The following is a 19,119-nucleotide window of genomic DNA, read 5'->3' as shown; positions in this document are numbered from 1 at the left end:
GGCAACATAATGTTCTCCAGACCCTTTCACAACAATCACATGTGCTCAAGTTGAACCTGCTCTTATCCGTGATAAGCGCAGGGTGCCAGTGGTGGATCTGCCAATTTTGGTTTATGAGGCTATATGTAAAACGTCTGGCTGCAGCCAGCGTTAACAAGACCCTCTTCAGTTTCAACTCCTGCAAGGGAGGCAGGCCAAATAATGTACCTTGTTTGTTTTTTTTTTTTTTGAAGGATTGTGCTGGGAAACTCAAGGGTGTATTCACTGACATCTTCAGTGTGTCTCTAAGCCAAGCTGTTGTCCCCACATGTCTCAACGCCACAACCATAATACCAGAACCAGAGAAGCCCTTCCCATCTAGTTTAAATGACTATTGGCCCGTAACACTTACTTCCTTCATCACAAAGTATTTCAAGTGGCTGGTCATGCAGTACATCAAGTCCAGGCTCCCTCCCAGGATCAGCTTCAGTTTGCCTATAGGTCAAAAGATGACACCATCTCCACTGCTTTCCATCCTGCCCTCACCCACCTGGACTCAGAGAATTAATGTGTGTGGATGCTGTACTTAGATTTCAGTGCAACATTCAACACAATCATTCCCAAGCAGCTAATGCATAGACTCAGCCACTTGGGACTCAAGATCCCTCTCTGTAATTGTGTACAAGACTTTCTCATAGGGAGGCCACAAACTGTGCTGGTTGGCAGTAACACCTCCAAAACTATCAAACTCCGACAGTCACATCAATCACATATTAAAGTTTGTGGGCAACACAACTGTAGGGTGCCTCATCATGAAGCAAACTACAGCAAGCAAACTAATGTAAAAAGCAATCTCTTGCTGAAGGTAGAAAAGACCAAAGATATTGTGGTAAACTTCATTCAAAGCACCCCCACTGACCACAAACAATGCTGTTGTGGTGAGAGTGAGCAACCCCAAGTTCCAGGGGGTGCACATCTATGTGGACCTCTCCTAGTCCAAATGTGACACATCAAACTTATTGGTAATGTCACAAGAAAAACAATGGTGTGCTTGGTTTCAACGTAACTTTATTCTTTCATGAGTTATTTACAAGTTTCTGACCACAAATTATAATTCAAATACTCCTTTAATTATTGATTATTCTCATTAATTTTCGATAATTTTATATATTTTTCCATAGTATTACATTTGAATTTAACAGATCATTCTCTCACATAACAGACAAATATTTGTGAAATTATGATACATTTCTGAATGTATTTTTACAATCTAAATATGCATATGTACAAAAAAATATATTTAAAAAACAAGTAAATTGTGTTTTACTATATTTACAGTGTTGTTATGTTATTTTACCTTTGACATGTAAAATCACAGTCTACTTATGTAAATTTAATAATATTCTAGAAAGACAGTACAAAACTGTAAAACATACAGTAAGATACTATACATTACTATTTTTTGGAACAGTGAGGTGAACGCAGTAACCAGGTCATTGCATCAGATTTCAATGCAAGACACCCTACGACAGCGGTCCCCAACCCCCGGGCCTCGGACCGGTACCGGTCCGTGAGTCGTTTGGTACCGGGCCGCGAGAGTTGAGGCTCAGGTGTGAAATGTATGGTTTTCAGGGTTTTTCTCGGTTTTCAGCGTTATTTTGTTATCGTTTTTATCGTTAACTCGGTTTTCCTGGGTCTTTTCACATGTGTTATGAATAAATCTTCTTTTTTTCGGTACCGGTACTAGTTTTATTTTGTTGTATTTATCCGCGACACCTTAAAGGCCGGTCCGTGAAAATATTGTTGGGCATAAACCGGTCCGTGGCGCAAAAAAGGTTGGGGACCGCTGCCCTACGAGACCACCCATCTCCCATGCTACAGTTAGCAAACTGCTTGCTAAGTTTCGTGAAACTGGTTCAGTGTTGGATTTGCCAAAATGTGGATGCAAGAAAACTGTCACTAATGAAGAAACATCAGTGGCTGTCCTAGCTTCATTCAGCAAGAGCCCACAGCGTAGCACTCGTCGCATGTCACTGGAGAGTGGCATTAGTCGAACATCCCTTCGGCAGATATTAGCTACTCACAAATGGCACCCTTACAAACTCCAGCTACTGCAGCATCTCAACGAGGATGACCCAGATCAGCGCACAGAATTTGCAGAATTGGCAAAACAAAAATTGGAACAGGACCCTCAGTTCACGCAGAAGATTTTGTTCAGTGATGAGGCAAACTTTTATGTGAATGGTGACGTTAACAAACAAAACCACCGCTATTGGTCTGACACTAACCCACATTGGATGGATCCCTCCAAGACTGTTGGAACAACAAAAGTGATGGTTTGGTGTGGTATATGGGGTACAACGATAGTGGGTCCATTCTTCATCAATGGAAACCTCAAGGCCACTGGATATTTGAAATTGCTACATGATGATGTGTTTCCCTCTTTATGCACTGAAGCTGGCACGTTCCCTGAGTTTTTCCAGCAAGATGGTGCACCACCACATTATGGGTGCCAGGTCCGAGCATTCCTAGATGAACAGTTTCCTGGAAAGTGGATTGGTCGTCATGGGCCAGTTGAATGGCCCCCAAGGTCTCCCGATCTGACCCCCTTAGACTTTTATCTTTGGGGTCATCTGAAGGCAATTGTCTATGGTGTGAAGATACGAGATGTGCAGCACCTGAAACTACAGATACTGGATGCCTGTGCTGGCATTTCTCCTGCGGTGTTGCTATCAGTGTGTGAAGAGTGGGAGAAGAGGGTTGCACTGACAATCCAACACAATGGGCAGCACATTGAACACATTTTATAAGTGGTCAGAAACTTGTAAATAACTCATGAAAGAATAAAGTTACGTTGAAACCAAGCACACCATTGTTTTTCTTGTGACATTACCAATAAGTTTGATGTGTCACATGGCCCTCTTCCTATTGAAAAAACAAAAGTTGTATCCAAGATGGCCGACTTCTAAATGGCCACCATGGTCACCACCCATCTTGAGTTTGCCCCCTCACATATACTAATGTGCCACAAACAGGACTTTAATATCACCAACCATTCCCATTTTATTACGGTGTATCCATATAAATGGCCCACCCTGTATATAGCTTGCTTTATAGGTGTAAGAACCACACACATATATGGGGAAAAAAACAAAAAGACTTTAAACCAATGAAGAATGGTTGTCTACAAAGCAGAGCATTAACAACCTGGCAACCGAAGTTGGAACAGCAGGAAGTATATATTGTATTTTGGGAAAACTGATCAGATAATAAGTAACAGGTGGTGGGCAAACTGGCAGGAAAACCAATGAAATCAGGGAGCAAAACAAAATGGGAAGCATGAGTTTGAGTAACTTCCAAAATAAAATAGCATGCAAATAAACTTCAGTGAAAGGCTGACTATATTATACTTCAGCATGAACATAAATCCATAAGTAATTTGGTTAGACTGTGTTAAGGTAATAAAAGACAATAAAACATGTGAAATGAAGAATTGTGTGAAGTAAGATAGTTGATGGGATGAGTGAAAAGAAAAAGCAAAAGCACAGTGCAGATGTGTAAGAGGAAAGTGGAAGAAGGGGAGAATGAAAGAGAATAGCTCCGTAAAAAGGAAATGTGAAAACAGGAAAAGAAAGATCATGGGGTCTAAATACTGTTGGGAAGGGGGAGGAAAGGTGGGAGGGAGAAAAACAGATGAGGGAGATGACAGCTGGGCGAACTGCCTAGACAAGATAGAGGTTTGGACTGTGTGTGTCTGTGTGTGTGTGCGCATCAGGGATAAATGGCTATTATCACTATGACAATGTTAATTACAGCCAGACTATTAGGCCCGAGGAGTGCCGCCACATTTATTTGACGGCAACACAGTTGTGTGTGTGTGTATGTGTACATGTGCATGTTCAAGTGTGTGTCTGTGCCACTTTTCTGTACATGTGTATAAGTATGTGTGCGCAACTGTGTGTGCATATGGGTGCAATAGCAAATCAAATCTATTTGTTAGACAGAGTAATTACTTTAGGGCAAGCTCTGGCCAAACGCTGAAATGTTTCTTGTGATCTGTAAGACGTCAGGCTAATCATTAGTAACTGAGCATGAGCCAGATTTCTACTCTTTCATTGGGAGTTATTTTAGGATGTTTATAATAATATAGCAACAGCGAAACCCCCGATAAAACTGACAGCGCTTGTAGGCTTGAATTAGAGACATATGAAACACAAGATAATACAAAAGAATAACAAGAAGATTACTACTTTGTCTGAAAGATTTAGAAATTATAAAATTAGATTAAATTTAAATTAGATACATTTCACAAACATGAATTTTGATGCAATTACAACTACCTATGATAGGAAGTCATGACTGCTGGATAGGATGCTTAAATCGTTTGGGGATTTGATGAAAGACACAGCTAACAGTCATTTTAAAATGAAATGTATGTGTTTTTGATGATTTGTTGACTGTGCTGTCACAAGAGGCAGGATTCTACAGCTTTTTTTCCTCATTTTCTTTTCTGAACACCCGTTTTTTGTTTTTTTTAATCCAATACAACAATTCATTAAGTTCCCAGCCCTTAAGCTAACTAGTTGGTACATCAGTTTTTGCTGAACATAACCCTATTTACATTTTAATTTGTGTAGGAGAATAGGTGGATAAAGCATTCTTGAAGGTACTGCTGATCCTTGTGTGACTGATTCAACCACACACTGCATGATGAAACATGTCGAATTGATAACTTCAAGGTAATAAATGCCCAGCTGGTGGGTGGATAACAGCATGAGGCTGTGATTGTATCAAGTAGCTCCCAAGTGGGAATGTGTGTTGAAAGCTGCTGTATAAATGATGATTTAAAAAGTACACAGAAGTTCTGTTCTCCCTAAAAGCGGCTGAAAATAAAAATAAAGGCATAAACATGAGAAAACGGGTATTGTGCACAACATGAATATAAGCTATTCATCTCTGTGACTTAACGTCCCTATTTTATTATTTACAGGACAAATTTGGGTTTATGTAATGGGTTGGGCATTGCTAATCATCAAATCACATTCAGTTAGTGAAGTCACCTCAGATTTGAGAAGACAATATTTTGCAAAAAGGGGAAAATATAAGCATTTTAATATATAATTAAAACAATGCTAGACATTTCTAAATACACTATAGAACAAACAGTAAAGTATTGACCTTAAACTGCTTGAAAACTAGATTTTTAAGCAGATAAATAGTGTCAGGTTATAGATCACAGACCGTAACAACAGTCTGTTAAAAACTGATTGAACTGAAGGTCCATTGGTGATCATCTGTAATATTCTTTTCCTCCATTTAATAAACCAGCCCGTGGAACTTATTTGTTTTGCTCATATATAAAAACACAGAAACACATGCTAATCTTTCAGCTTGATGCTATCACTGTATATGGTGAGATGAATAAAAGCAGCTGCTTATAAACAACAAATGTGCAAATTTGCGAGCTACATGTTCATTGTATAGTGTGATGACCCACTCCACCTTGCCTTTCTTTTGGCCTGTTTGTGTGGCAGATCTCATCTGCAGACAGCAGATGCACCAAACAACAATGCATACATCATTTCTTCACCCATTTACGCCACTGATTGTACTGACTGCACACACAATGATTAGTTCAAATTTTCTCTTTGCTTCTTTATTTAAAAATGAATAGTCCCTTTTAATTGATATTTGTGTGCATCTCCTCTTTTGTCATGACCCTGCAGCCCGATTTGTGACAATAGGACAAAGTAATCAATTACAGGCACTATTAGCATCAGAGTGTGATGAACACTTATGCATAACAACATATTCCAGTGAACCCCAAAGTGCCACTACAATATAATTTGTTTAGAGAAATGTATTTAGAAACAACGTACATTAAGTAAGATATTTGTTGTTTGGTGCACGGATGTTTATTTCTTTTATTATTTAGACCAAGTTGTATAAAAGATTATCTTTGGGCCAGCCTAAACAAGAACATCAGGTGATAATCTGCTATGACAATTAGGCTACGTTCACACTGCAGGCGAAAGCGCATCAAATCCGATTTTTTCGCCCCTATGCGACCTGTATCCGATCTTGGTATGACAGTGTGAACCGCACAAATCCGATATTTTCAAATCCGATCTGGGTCACTTTTGTATGTGGTCCTGAATCCGATACGTATCCGATGTTTTAGAAAGAGACTGCTGTGTGAACGGTCAAGTCGCATTAAATCCGTCTTTTACGTCACTGACACAAGACAGACGCCGATTATCAGCGCCGGAGAAGCGCCCGATAGGACATCGCGAATGATTTCCTACCATCCGGTGAAACTGTTGGGAAGACAATGTTGGAGAGATGTGAACATTTTATTTTTACTGTATTTTCTGCAGATTCTGAAAGAAATCTGCAACTATCCTTTGAAGCACCGCTCCTCTAAAACAGCAAAAAGGATCATTATTAGGTCATCTACATTATTATGTAAATAACAAAATAACTTAAAGCAAAAATCTGGAAACATAAAGTCCGAAGTCTTTATTTTAAGGGCAATCAGTCAAACAATATTGTTTGCTCTGGGTCTAAACAGAGCGAGTTCTGTGTGACATCTTCTTTTGCGCATGCGGGCCGCTTTGAGCGTTCACACTGGAGAGCGTTTGCTGTCGCATTTTATTTGTAGTGTGAACAGGCAGACAAAAAAATCGGATTCGATCAAAAAATCGAAATTGAGCATTAAGACCTGCAGTGTGAACGTAGCCTTAGATTCAAGGTACTTGGTAACTCATTACTGCATGTTCTCTGTTTTATAATGCCTATCTCTGGTGAATCAAGCTGAATCTTAACCTATTCACCTCTGTGGCCAGTGTCAGCCTGTCTCACCAACCTGACACTAATTGCAGCTACTAATTGGATACTAACAAGCCTATGAGACTATCTGAGAGTCAATCATTCTGTTTCTGGGGCAATTAGCACACACCTAAACTACTTTCTTCCTGTCCCACTGCAAGCATGGTAAGCAAAGGTTGAATCTATGGGCAAACACTTACAAAAACGCTTACTCCAAAGTGAGTTCACCTATGCGGAGGACTCAAGTGGTAATGGGGCGAATAGTCTTCTTGGGGATAGTGTTTATATTTGCCAGTGGTAATTATGCACACAGGTAATTAGACCAGGTAATTAGATGGAGACACTGGTGTTTGTGTTTATGCCTTTAACTGTGAAGAATAATATAATTAAATCAACCCAAAAGATTGCCAGTTTCTTCCTTTTCACAGTTGACTATCATTAAGACTTTTTAAAGCCCTATATAGGTGTCTATGTACTGTACAGTTTATTTTTTTCAGAAAGGCCTAATCAATAAAAAATAATAGTATTATATCATACAATTATTATATTTCGGTGTGTTTTAATAACATAAAACATAATACTCCTTAAATTTGAAGTTTAAGTTTTTGTGATCTTGAGATTTAAAGCTCTACAACTCTGGCTCTTAGGATAGGTTGTTATGGAGGAGCGCATCAGCTTAATGTCTGAGATACAAAATATAAATGTAAAAAGCAGCTGACATTTTCGTTTCCTCTTCACAAATTAATGAAATGAAAACGCAGAGAGAGAGATGAAGAGGAAAAGAGAGAGGTACAGAAATAGATGGTTGGAGCCAGGGATGGAGACAGAGAGAGTGGAAGCGGGAAAGAAGAGGGGGATAAGGAACGAAAGAAATTAAATGGAGGGAGGGGACTGTAAAATAAAAGAGTGATTTTGAGGAGTCAGAGGGAGAGAGGGAGAGATGAAGAGATAGAGCAGCAGGGAGGAGGGATGAAGACATTTGGTAGATATGAAAGCTAACAGCCCATTCAACCTCTCTCTCTCTCTCTCTCTCTCTCTCTCTCTCTCTCTCTCACACACACACACACACACACACACACACACACCACTCTTGCAAAGATCCCAGAGAGAATTGTACTTTCAATTTCCAGACCCCTAATTGCATTAGAACTGCCCTGCTCTCATCTCCTCTCTCTCTCTATCTTTCCCTGTGCCTCTCACTCATTCTTCTCTTCCTCTTGTACTACCCATAACTTCCAAGGGACTCTTACATGGTGCTCTGCACCTCCGCTGGGCCCTCTTCTTTTTCTCCATCTTTTCCCCGCCACAACACTCTCACTTTCACTCCTTCTGGTGCCCGCTTTTGCCATTAGTGTGTGTAATTTCCTCTCATGCTACATCCTTCTTTGCTCCTTTCCTTCTCTCTCTCTTTGTCTACTTCTTTTTTGTTTCTTTCAATTACTTAAACCCTCAACCATTTTCCCATATTCTCTTTCATGTTTATGTCTGTCACTTTAACCCCCTACCCCAGGGTTCCTCTGTCTGTGCAGTCCTACCACTGCATCTTTCCATCATTTCCATCAATTGTGCTTAAACCTAACTAGGCTAATTTTAGGTGAGGGAGATTTCCACATAACTACTCCATTGCAATGATATTTCTTATGTAGCTCATTTTTATTGTTTTCTCTCCTGCAAAGTTGTTTCATTTCCAATTTATTATAACTTTGATAATTGGCTAGGCATCAGATGTCCTCATGTATACTTGAGCACAGCGTCCCATCCCATATTGCTCTGGTATAGCTGGTTTAGTGGCCCATTAGGATAATGTGGTTGGGCTGAGCAACTCACGGGTGGTATTATATGTAACTGAGCATGAAGGAGGTTGTTCTTCAGCTTTTGATTTGGTTCATAAAAAACGGAAAGCAGAAGTCAAATCATCACATCTTGTTAGAAACTGAAAGCTTTTTGTCTACTCCAATTTGTCTCCCTGCTCTAGCAGGAGTAGGCTCATTATTATATCACAACCCTTGTGCATTTCAGTGGATTTCATCCAGGTGTTCATTTTATCCACAGATTACACTGGATGATGCTACTTTTTCCTCTCTCTTAAGATTATGTGTGACATACATCATAAGGAAGGAAAAATACAAAAGTGTTACGGGAATACTTGATGAAACTATAGTGAAATTATTCTTTTGCTTTCCTTGCTTCTTCTTTTGAACTTGAATGACTCCTGTTTGGCCCAGCAGCTTACTTTGAACTAGTGAGCCCTTTCATGTTCTTAACCAGAACAAAAAGGACACGACTGAGTATTCATGGGAAATGAAATGCTGCATGTACAAACAACGGCTTACATACTCATTAGGGTTGAAGATGTCGTAATTCATCAAAAGAATTAAAGTCTGTGTATGGGCATAACAACCTCGTCCAAAAATGCCAGTATGACTATCACCAGTGACCTTTTTTGTAAGTCTGTGAAAAGATCATTCTTAGGATCATAAAGAATTTTCTGCAACATAACTGCAAAAACATACGATGCGTGGAAAGGGTTTCTCTTGTAGCTGCATTATATCAAGTGAATGTCTTGCGAACTAAAAAATTTAAAGAAGAGCAAATGCTTCTTCTTCTTAATACATACTGCCTGGAGCAAAAGTGTCTGCACGAAGCTTGTTTCATTGACATTGCATGCATCTACTTTCTTTTTCTTTTTACATTTTGTAAGAAAGTAATGGTGGGCCCTCCTCAAGCCTTATAGTTTTTGTCATTTCCCAACTTGCTTATTTTTCTCTCTTTAAACACACCAAAACCACCCACACACATACGTCCATACCGTCCCCCCAACCTCCCTCTTCCTGCTTTTCTTGTTGACTGATTGGACTGAACCACAGCCGCTCGGTATGGAAATGAACCTGCAGCCCAGGACACGCAAGTTCTCAGTGACCCAAATACATACACATTCACACACGCACATAAAATGTGTCATATGTGTTGATTAATTGGGAGTTTGAAGGCTGCTAACAAGCAAATACTGTGACTGAAGACAAGTTTGTGAGGGTGTGTTGGGGTTTGGCGATGAAGATTTGCTAGATTCTCTGCAACCTTGAGAGACAGCAGCACAAGAGATTAAGAACAAGAATATTTGGGTTAATTAGTTAAAATATCTATTTTCAAATCCTATTAAATTATTTTATGAAAATGAGGGAATCTATCTGTCCTTATCTCTTAGATTAGCTTTATTTTATTTAAATTTAAAGAGTTGTCAAAAGACTTTAGAGATTAGATTGTACACCTGTACAATGCTGGAATGGGTTACAACACTGTCAGCAAGAAGCTTGGTGAGAAGGTGACAACTGTTGATGTGGTTATTTGGAAATCGAAGAATTATAAAATGACCACCAGTTGCCTATGGCCTGGAGGATAGTCCCATCTTCACACATCATGAGATGTGTGAAGATGGGACACACATCTCTAGTAGGGTCAACCCAAAACTACTAGAGGAGCTTGTAAATGATCTGAAGGCAGGTTAGACCACAGTCACCAAGCACACAATTGGTAACACACTCTATCATAATGCAGCAATGACGAAAGTCCCCCTGTTCAAGAAAGCACATGTACAGGCCCGTCTTATGTTTGCCAGTGAGGACCTAAATAATTCAGAGAAGGCTTGGGAGAAAGTGCTGTGGTAAGATGAAACCAAAATTGAGCTCCTTTGGCATTAACTCAACCCATCATGTTTAGAGGAAAAGAAATCCTGAGTATGACCCAAAGAACACCATCCGCACAGTCAAGTGGAGCTGGACACATTATCCTTTGGGGCTTTTTTTTTTGCTAAGGGTACAGTACGACTTCACCGTGATATACTATAAAATCTTGGATAAGAACCTCATTCCCTAAGCTAATACACTGAAGATGGGTCGTCCACCATGCAATGGTCCAAAACATACCGCCAAGACAACAAAGAATGGCTAAAGAAGAAGCACATTAAGTTAATGGAATGGCCATGTCAATTTCCAGACCTCAATCCTATAGAAAATCTGTAGAGGGAGCCGAAGCTTCGAGTTACTAAGTAGCAGCCATGAAACCTAATGAATTTCAAGAGTTTCTGTAAAGAGAAATGGACCAAAATCCCTCCTGAGATGTGTGCAAAACTATGAGAAAATACCTCACTGCTGTGTTTATCAACAATGTTTTCTCCACCAAGTATTAAGTCATATTTTAGGGGATCAAATACTTGTTTCACACAGTGACATGCAAATCAACGTATACATTTTATGTAAAGTGCATGTAATATGTTTCTCCTGGATTTTCGGTCGATTTTCTGTATCTCTCCATTAAAACAAACTAATATAAAATCAGGGACTGTTCATTAGAACTACAGAAGGGATCAAATCTTTATTTGTCTTACTCTATTCGACTGATTTTACTGTGTGTTGCTATTAGTATAAACAGACAAAAAGCTATATATAATGTATAGAGGAGTGGAATTGGGAAATAGGCATGAAAATGCAGCTGTTAATAAACATATACACCATGAAAATAGTAAAACTGAGTTTGAAAACAATGTGGTGGGGGTGTGTGCGAGATTTCATCAAAAGATTATTGACTTTTCAGTGTCTTCTTCCCACTTACTAACTTCCTCTTACAGGGAACCAATAAGAGGAGGCAAATTAAGAAGCCACTTAGCATAACTGCTCTGCTAAGAGGTCTGCACATGCACACATACACACACGCACGCATCTTTAAGCAACAAAGATAAACAAGTGTTCTAATTAAGAATTAATTACATAGCAAAGCCTCAGAGAGAGGTGAAACTCAGCGGAGAAATAGAAAGAGGATAGCAATGAAGACCAGATAGGGGGACACAGAAACAGAAGGAAGGGTGGGAATAAAATAAAGGAATGAGGTGAGATGGAGGTGAGATGGAGGAGAAAAAAGAGGGGAAAAGAGGAGTGGATGAAATTTAAACTACTTAATCCCAAAAGAAGACAATGGGAACAAAAAACATTTATTCACTACCCTTTTCTTCACATAAGAAAGAAATAAATGTATGCACAAAGCATCAGATATGAAAGTATTATTGCAAATGCATGTGCAGATTTCTTTCCCTCTGAAACCACTCTGCTGAAGTGTGTAATGACACCTGCGGAGAGCATAAAACAACATTATTATGGTTCAATTATTTTTAGCTTATAAAATCACTCTATAGGAAGGTATAGTAGGCCCACTCTGACATTCCTTTTCATTTTGTTTTCTCCTAAGTAACGCAATAGGGTTCTTTCTCCCTATTTTTCTCTTTACTTCTATATTTTTACAGTAGTTCATCCAAAAAACATACAATGCAATGCAGTCATTGCTAATGAAACTTGGCCATTTCAAACACAATGGCAAAGACATTCATGTTAACAGACAGTTTATCCTGTTAATGACATTTTTTGTTTTAGTGACGTGGTTTTAAGAGAAATACTGAAAACTATTGGATATCATCATATTTGGTTTTGGTATTGGTGGACTTCTTAAAATGAATTAGAATCACTACGAGTATCCTCTAAGGTTTTTACTAGTGGCACCATCAGTTCAGCGGTTATATGCCTGTACTTTTTGACCAGTCACTTGCAAGATAAATGGCATCCCATCACTCTCAGCTACACCCTGTTTTTAATTTGCACTGTTTGTACACAATATGGGCAAAATGTTTTGCTCACACTTCTTAATCTAATTGAGGTGTCACCAGTTACAGATTGGAGTCGTTGAATGCTGTGAAGTGCATAATGCGTAAAAGTTCACAATGCTCTGGTAACTCAATAACTGCAGAGCCCCAAACCTCCTCTGGTATTAACATCAGCATAACAACTGTCCAGCGGGAGCATCATGGCGTGGGTTTCCATGCTATGGCACCTCATGCTATAATGTGTATATAGTTCAGTACTTTTTCCCATATGGTGTATAATCACAATGTTTTATCCGTATACACTATATGGACAAAAGTACTGAACGTCTGTATAATATATGGACATTATATGGACTATAATAAACATGCTACACCTTATACATTGTATGTTAGAATTTGAACAATTCTTCTCCGTTTCAAATCTCTCCCGTGATTTTATATCCTTTCTTCACCTTCACCAGGACATTTTGGTTGGAATAATAACAATGTGCAGTCAAACTTTGCAGCTATTTCAGATATGTTTTCTCTGAGATCCTCAAGAAAACAAGTGCAGAAACTAAGACTTATGTTGACTTACACTTCAAAAAGCTTCAAAAAGGTATTTAAGGCTTATTTCATTTGGACATTTTATAACTGAAGTCTTCAGTGCCATCTTTTAATTTATAGCGATTAAGTTATGCATCCAATACACTGTAGATAAAACAGCAGATACAACTCCTTTCTTACAACCCATGTCATGACATACAGACATCGTGTATGGTTCTTATCACACTTTTTGATATTACCACCTAAAGTGAATATCGTCTGAAATTCATATAGTGGGACAAAACGAATGGATTTAACGCAAACAGCACAACTGCCAAAGTTACTTATATGAGGCAATAGGCGGTGAATTGACTGACTTAAAATGTGAACGCAGTGTGTGTTACTACATCCTAATCTAAGCTTTAACGGGTTTATTGCCCATATTCTTCAGAAAATTTTTCACCGTCAGATTTGAGAGGACTGTCTGGGACAAATAAAGGCCACCATTGGCCATCACTGTGGGTCCATTCAAGTATGACAACCCACTTTTCAAAATAGGAAATTCACATATTCACTATTCAGAGTTTTCAGGGTTCTTTGCAGTTCTTCTCCTCCACGCTGCTGTTCTCCTAAGGCAATAAATTCAAAGTCCTCTTTGCTCCTATTCAGCAAATGCTCTGTGAATTTTATGATGGACGGTTTGTTTGAGAAGTCAGTGACAGGAATTGGATTTGTTCCCATTTTTTGGCATTGGGTTACAAGGTATTGTAAATTGCTTAGTTAATATTAATCTGTGTTTTGTTCTTGATCTAGCCGTTGGCAGAAATCAATGCCAATCTTTTGCTAGACAATTGCTAACTGTCGTAAATTGAAACCCAATTTTTGGTGCTAATTTCTGCCATTCTGTCTCTATTTCTATATAGCTCTCTTTTGTCTCTCTTCTTTCCCTAACAACTGTTTCTGCCCCAGTCACCTCTCCTCTGTAAAAGATGAAACCAATTTTTCCACCCCTACAGGAGATAAATTACTCCTAATAATCCATCGTTTCCTGAAGAGGACCTCTTTCTTTCCAGCTCAGGCAACAGACCAGAACCGTAATGGATATATGGAATTAGGAGGAAAATGTCGGAGAGGGCTTTGGTAATGACAGCCAGGGCTCTGTTTTTCATTGCTGCCTTGTAAAATAGAATACACTGCACTATCACATCAGACCTGTTGATAAGCTGACTTTTGATTTGGAGGCTGGTAGAAGATGGATAAAGTGGAGTTAAATCAACCAGACAGATGGCTAGGAAATTATGCTTTAAGGTCAGTCTAGAGTGCTTGTGATGAAATGTTACGTCATATTTAGCTTTTAGGCTGTTTAAACAGCTGTGAGAAGGATTTCATATTTCCCAGATGTGGAATTGTATAGAAAAAAGGATAGATGATAGTGTGAAAGCATTTTCATCCAGCTCTTTTTGAAGATTCACTAGCAGCTCATAATTTTATTCTTTTATCATTCCTTCTCTCCAAGAAAACCCGGAAAAGTTGGAGCTTTCATCTTGGTAATCTATCACAAAGACCCCTCTCAGTGAAAGTCACCTTAAATAACCAACCAGCAATCAAGACCTGGTCAGGAGTTCTGGTAAACAAATTTGGAGGCCCAAATGGCTCGTAATAGCAGCCATTTTGATGCTTTTACCCAAGGAGAGGGGCGAAAGAGAAATAGAGGGAGGGAAAGAAAAAATGTCTGTGTCCATGTGTGGATACAAATACATTTCTTTGTGTGTGTAACTAAGAGTTAGGAGTGACAGAGACAACAGATGTATTTTTTTATCCATATAATGCTGGAGGCAATTAGAAAACTGCTTCAGTTACATATAATCATTCTTACTCATGTTGATAACTTCTAATCACAACAACAGGTTGTTGCGTCTGAAATCAAAACAGGCCGTATACTTGACCATCTCCAATTTGCATAACATTTTTATGTTTCAAAGTTATCAAATTTTAGTTTCATGTATCAAAACAAAGATATATATTTTTCAAAAATGGTCAGTCCACTTTTTTGCACATTGAAATCTGAGGCAGTTTTTGAACATGAATATCTCAAAGAGCTAAATGTATGATGCTGGAATTTAACAACCATTTTAATGCACACTATCTTGCCAAAAGTACTCACTCACCCATCCAACTCATAGAAATTCAGACGTTCCAATCACGTCCACGATCACAGATGTATAAACGCACCAAAAACCTTGGCATGCAGACTGGTAGTACAAACATTTGTAAAAGAATGGGTTGTTTTCAGGAGCTCAGTGTTCGGAGCTCAGTTGGCTGATTTGAGATTTAATGACCCTAACTAAACACCAGACAATTGTGTGTTTCCGTTTTATAACCTTCCAAGGATTTTTTTAAACGTAGCTGCTAAATTTTAGCCCAGAATTCTCTAATAATTTAGTCATTTAAAGCATTTATTTTGCTGCAGTATACAGTATACTTTTTATATTCACAATAATAATAATAATAATAATAGGATGACCATAAAAAATATGGCTATAAATACAAATCATGTTTTTTAAAATGAACTCAACCAAACATTTGTACACCCATGTCAGTCATTATGCCATCATTATGTTGCGTAGCAACAACCTAGCAATCAACTAAAATGACCAACTTTTGCAGTTATACACCTATAACACCTTATAAAGGCATAAAATAATTTTGCTGTTCATTCCCACAACACCTAATTTATGTTCACAAAAGCTGAATTATATATGAATTATATACATGAATGAATTATGAATTATATATATTTATTATGATACAATCGGGGGCAAAAAACCCAACCCAAAAAGAAAGCCTCGTATTATGCACAGTAACTTGTAGAAATATTGTAGAAAAATGTAACTTTATCATCTCTCTTTTTGTAATAAAACATGTAGTAATGTAATTTATGTTTAATGTAAATTTAATATAAGTAATACCCATCACTCTAATAATAACAGTGATAAAAAAATCTTCGGTTATGTTATAAAGTGTAGAGTGTCAGAAGCTGTAGCTCATCCTGACGTTCCATTCACACTGAGCAAAGCAAAATCCCAACAGCCCTGCTATTCGAAATGATGGTTTCAAGCTTGCTTTTTGCAGTGTGTGAAAAAGACAGGGGGTGCAGAGACCTGAACAAAATTGGGTTTTGTCACTAGGGCTTTGCTGTTTGAAGGAGGGCTATCAGGGCAGATTAGCTCTACCTCAGTGGTAATGGAACTAGGAGCATTTTGAAAAGCATTCCCCGCCTCGCTTTTTAGCCTAAGGGTTCTTGGTTGCTTTAGCCAGAGCTGTTTGGGCTTTCCAATGTATGTTGTAATAGGGATATTTTGTCTTAATAGAAATGTTGCAGGCAGACAGTTTTAAATTTAACTTTATGAGTTTTTTTCTTTCTCTCTCTGTCTCTCTCTGCACCAAATCTACAGTACTAAACAGTCAATGATCATTTTACTCATTTAAGGTGAAATTTGTTTTACTTCACCAAATAGATATGTAAGTTTTATACACTGTAACTATTTTTGTTCATTTCCTTGTACTTATAAATCTCAAAGAACTCAACGAAGACTCAAATAAATAATGCAAGCAAAAAAAAAAAAACCCCAAAGGTTAAAAAATTATAATTAAATGTAAATAAAAAAAAATCATATTATTTAATAGAATTTGAATTAGTGCTGGACCAACACTGGCTCTTGCATAGCAGCTGGGACAGGCTTCATGGCCCGCGACCCTGATTTGGATAAGCAAAATAAAATGGATGGATGCATGAATTAGTGCTGGCCCTGAGATTAACTGGCGGCCTCTCCAGGCTATACCCTGCATCTCACCCTATGCAAGCTGGGATAGGCTTGCATATCAAAAGATATGCAAATAAGCAAAAGAAGATGGATGGATGGATGGAATAGTGCTTGGCCATTTTTGACTGGACCCCATAAAAGGTTTAATTAAGGGTTTAATTAAAGTATTTGTGTAACATTTGCTATGATCTTTCACATTTGCTGCCTAGTATGGCCTGCTGCCCACTACAGCTAATTTACAGTGCCAATATGTTATTAGATTATTTCCTCTCATTTTTCAAGTGTATAATAAATAACTAAATGCCTCTTTTTATTCCTTTGGTTTTGTTCTGAAGACTTGTTGGTAATGTCAGTGCTTTTTAAAGTCTAGGAACATGGAGGGTTTTCCCCTCAACTCCAAATGGTCGTGGCAGAGGACCACCAGTCCAATAAACACCAATAAAGGCATCAGGCAGATGCCTGTCCCTCCCTAACGCTGGTTCTGCCAGATATTTTTTCCTGTTAAAGGGGCGTTTTTTCTTCCCACTGTTGCCATGTGCTTGCTCATAGAGGACTGTTAGACTTTTTCTTTTAGATTTTTTAGAGTTTTCTCTGTATTATTGTAGGGTCTTCACCTTAGAATAGAAAGTGCCTTGAGGTGAATGTTGTTGTGATTTGGCGTTATATAAACAAAACTGAACTGAACTCAATTTACATATGTATAAAGGGCAGTCTTTGTATTTGATTATTACAAGGAAGGACACCTACAGGATACAATAGAGAAGTGAAAGTAAGGGCGTCTGTGAATTTTAGGCAATGACTGTTATTACAAAGTCTGTGTGAGTGACTCTATGTCAGCCTGTCAATCTGCATGACTGCTTGTGAGGCTGCTTATTATTTTGAAACCTGTGAGGAAAAAAAACCTGCTGTGTGTCTGTCTAAGAAGGTGAGAGAGAGAGAGAGAGAGAGAGAGAGAGAGAGAGAGAGAGAGAGAGAGAGAGAGAGAGAGAGAGAGAGAGACCGGGAGGCTTGTAGCAACAGGAGGGGGTAAACAAGTTGACCTTTACAGCTTTGATCACCCTAGAGGAAGGAGGTGGCTGGGGGTGTCAGCAAGAAGGTTAGAAGGAGGAGGGAAATGGAGGGAAAAATTAAGTCTATTCCAGCAAATGTAACAAGTGTGTGCTGCTGGGCATGTCAATATGTATGCTCATAGATATCTATATCTGTACTCATCTATCAAATCATCCCTTACCTCAGCCAGTGGTACGATGCCCTGTATGTCGGCACTGCTGATATAGAGGTGTGAAACTTTCTCTGTTTGCCTGGAAGTTGTCTGTGTGCCAGCTGGGTATTCAACGCTCCAGTGTAGAGTCTGGGTTGGCACCAGGTTAATCACGTTATCCACCTCAAAGTCGAGCTGCATGACCTCATAGGAAGGACTTTCTAATCTACAAAGACAAACAGTGGTTAGAGATGTTAGAGATATTAGAAATATTTGCTGTATTTATAGGATGCTCTATGGATTTAGACATCACTAACATACTAACACAAAGACAGTGGAGAGCAATAATAGATTACAGTTATTATTTTTATCCATCCATCCATCCATTCGCTTCCGCTTATCCTTTTCAGGGTCGCGGGGGGCGCTGGAGCCTATCCCAGCTGTCATAGGGCGAGAGGCGGGGTACACCCTGGACAGGTCGCCAGTCTGTCGCAGGGCTAACACACAGGGACAGACAACCATTCACACTCACATTCACACCTAGTGGCAATTTGGATTATCCAATTAACCTATCCCCACAAGCTGCATGTCTTTGGACGGTGGGAGGAAGCCGGAGTACCCAGAGGGAACCCACGCAAACACGGGGAGAACATGCAAACTCCACACAGAAAGACCCCGGCCTGATGTTGGAATTGAACTCAGGACCTTCTTGCTGTGCGGCAACAGTGCTAACCACCGTGCCACCATGCTGCCTATATTATTTTTATATGGTAGAATAATTTATTTGTTCTTTAAAATATTCAGAAATGGTACCCTTGAGCCAGTTACAATTCCTGACACTGACCAAACACTACTACTACTACTTATGAAAATGATAATTGGAGGTTGAAAGTAAAATGTTACTGTTTAGAGTACTGTGGATGAACCAGTGTATAGCAAATGAGGTATTTCAGTTCCTCTAATATTTAATGCCACTGTAACCCTAATACAGAGACCAAATGTTTTAAGGAACAAAGAAAAACAGTGTTTAATACAAAGCAATGTCATTATCAGAAACTCCATATCATATCAGAACAGAACCTCATTATGGGGTACACATCTTAGCTAAGCAGGTA

The 19,119-nt window shown here is 38.8% G+C and overlaps 1 protein-coding gene across 1 annotated transcript in view; it reads right to left on the bottom strand.

Moving 5' to 3' along the window:
• si:dkey-215k6.1 (transmembrane protein 132C) overlaps positions 1-19,119 on the bottom strand; it is a 269,137-nt gene that overhangs the window by 58,257 nt on the left and 191,761 nt on the right. Inside the window, exon 5 of the mRNA XM_063489390.1 lies at positions 18,035-18,230. Within this exon, the coding sequence (XP_063345460.1) occupies positions 18,035-18,230 (196 nt within the window). The remainder of the gene's footprint in view (positions 1-18,034; positions 18,231-19,119) is intronic.

Source organism: Pelmatolapia mariae, linkage group LG12 (genome assembly GCF_036321145.2).
Source record: "Pelmatolapia mariae isolate MD_Pm_ZW linkage group LG12, Pm_UMD_F_2, whole genome shotgun sequence".
In the NCBI taxonomy this organism is placed as follows: domain Eukaryota; kingdom Metazoa; phylum Chordata; class Actinopteri; order Cichliformes; family Cichlidae; genus Pelmatolapia; species Pelmatolapia mariae.
The sequence above is the reverse complement of the archived record's forward strand: the minus strand, read 5'-3'. Positions and strand labels throughout refer to the sequence as shown.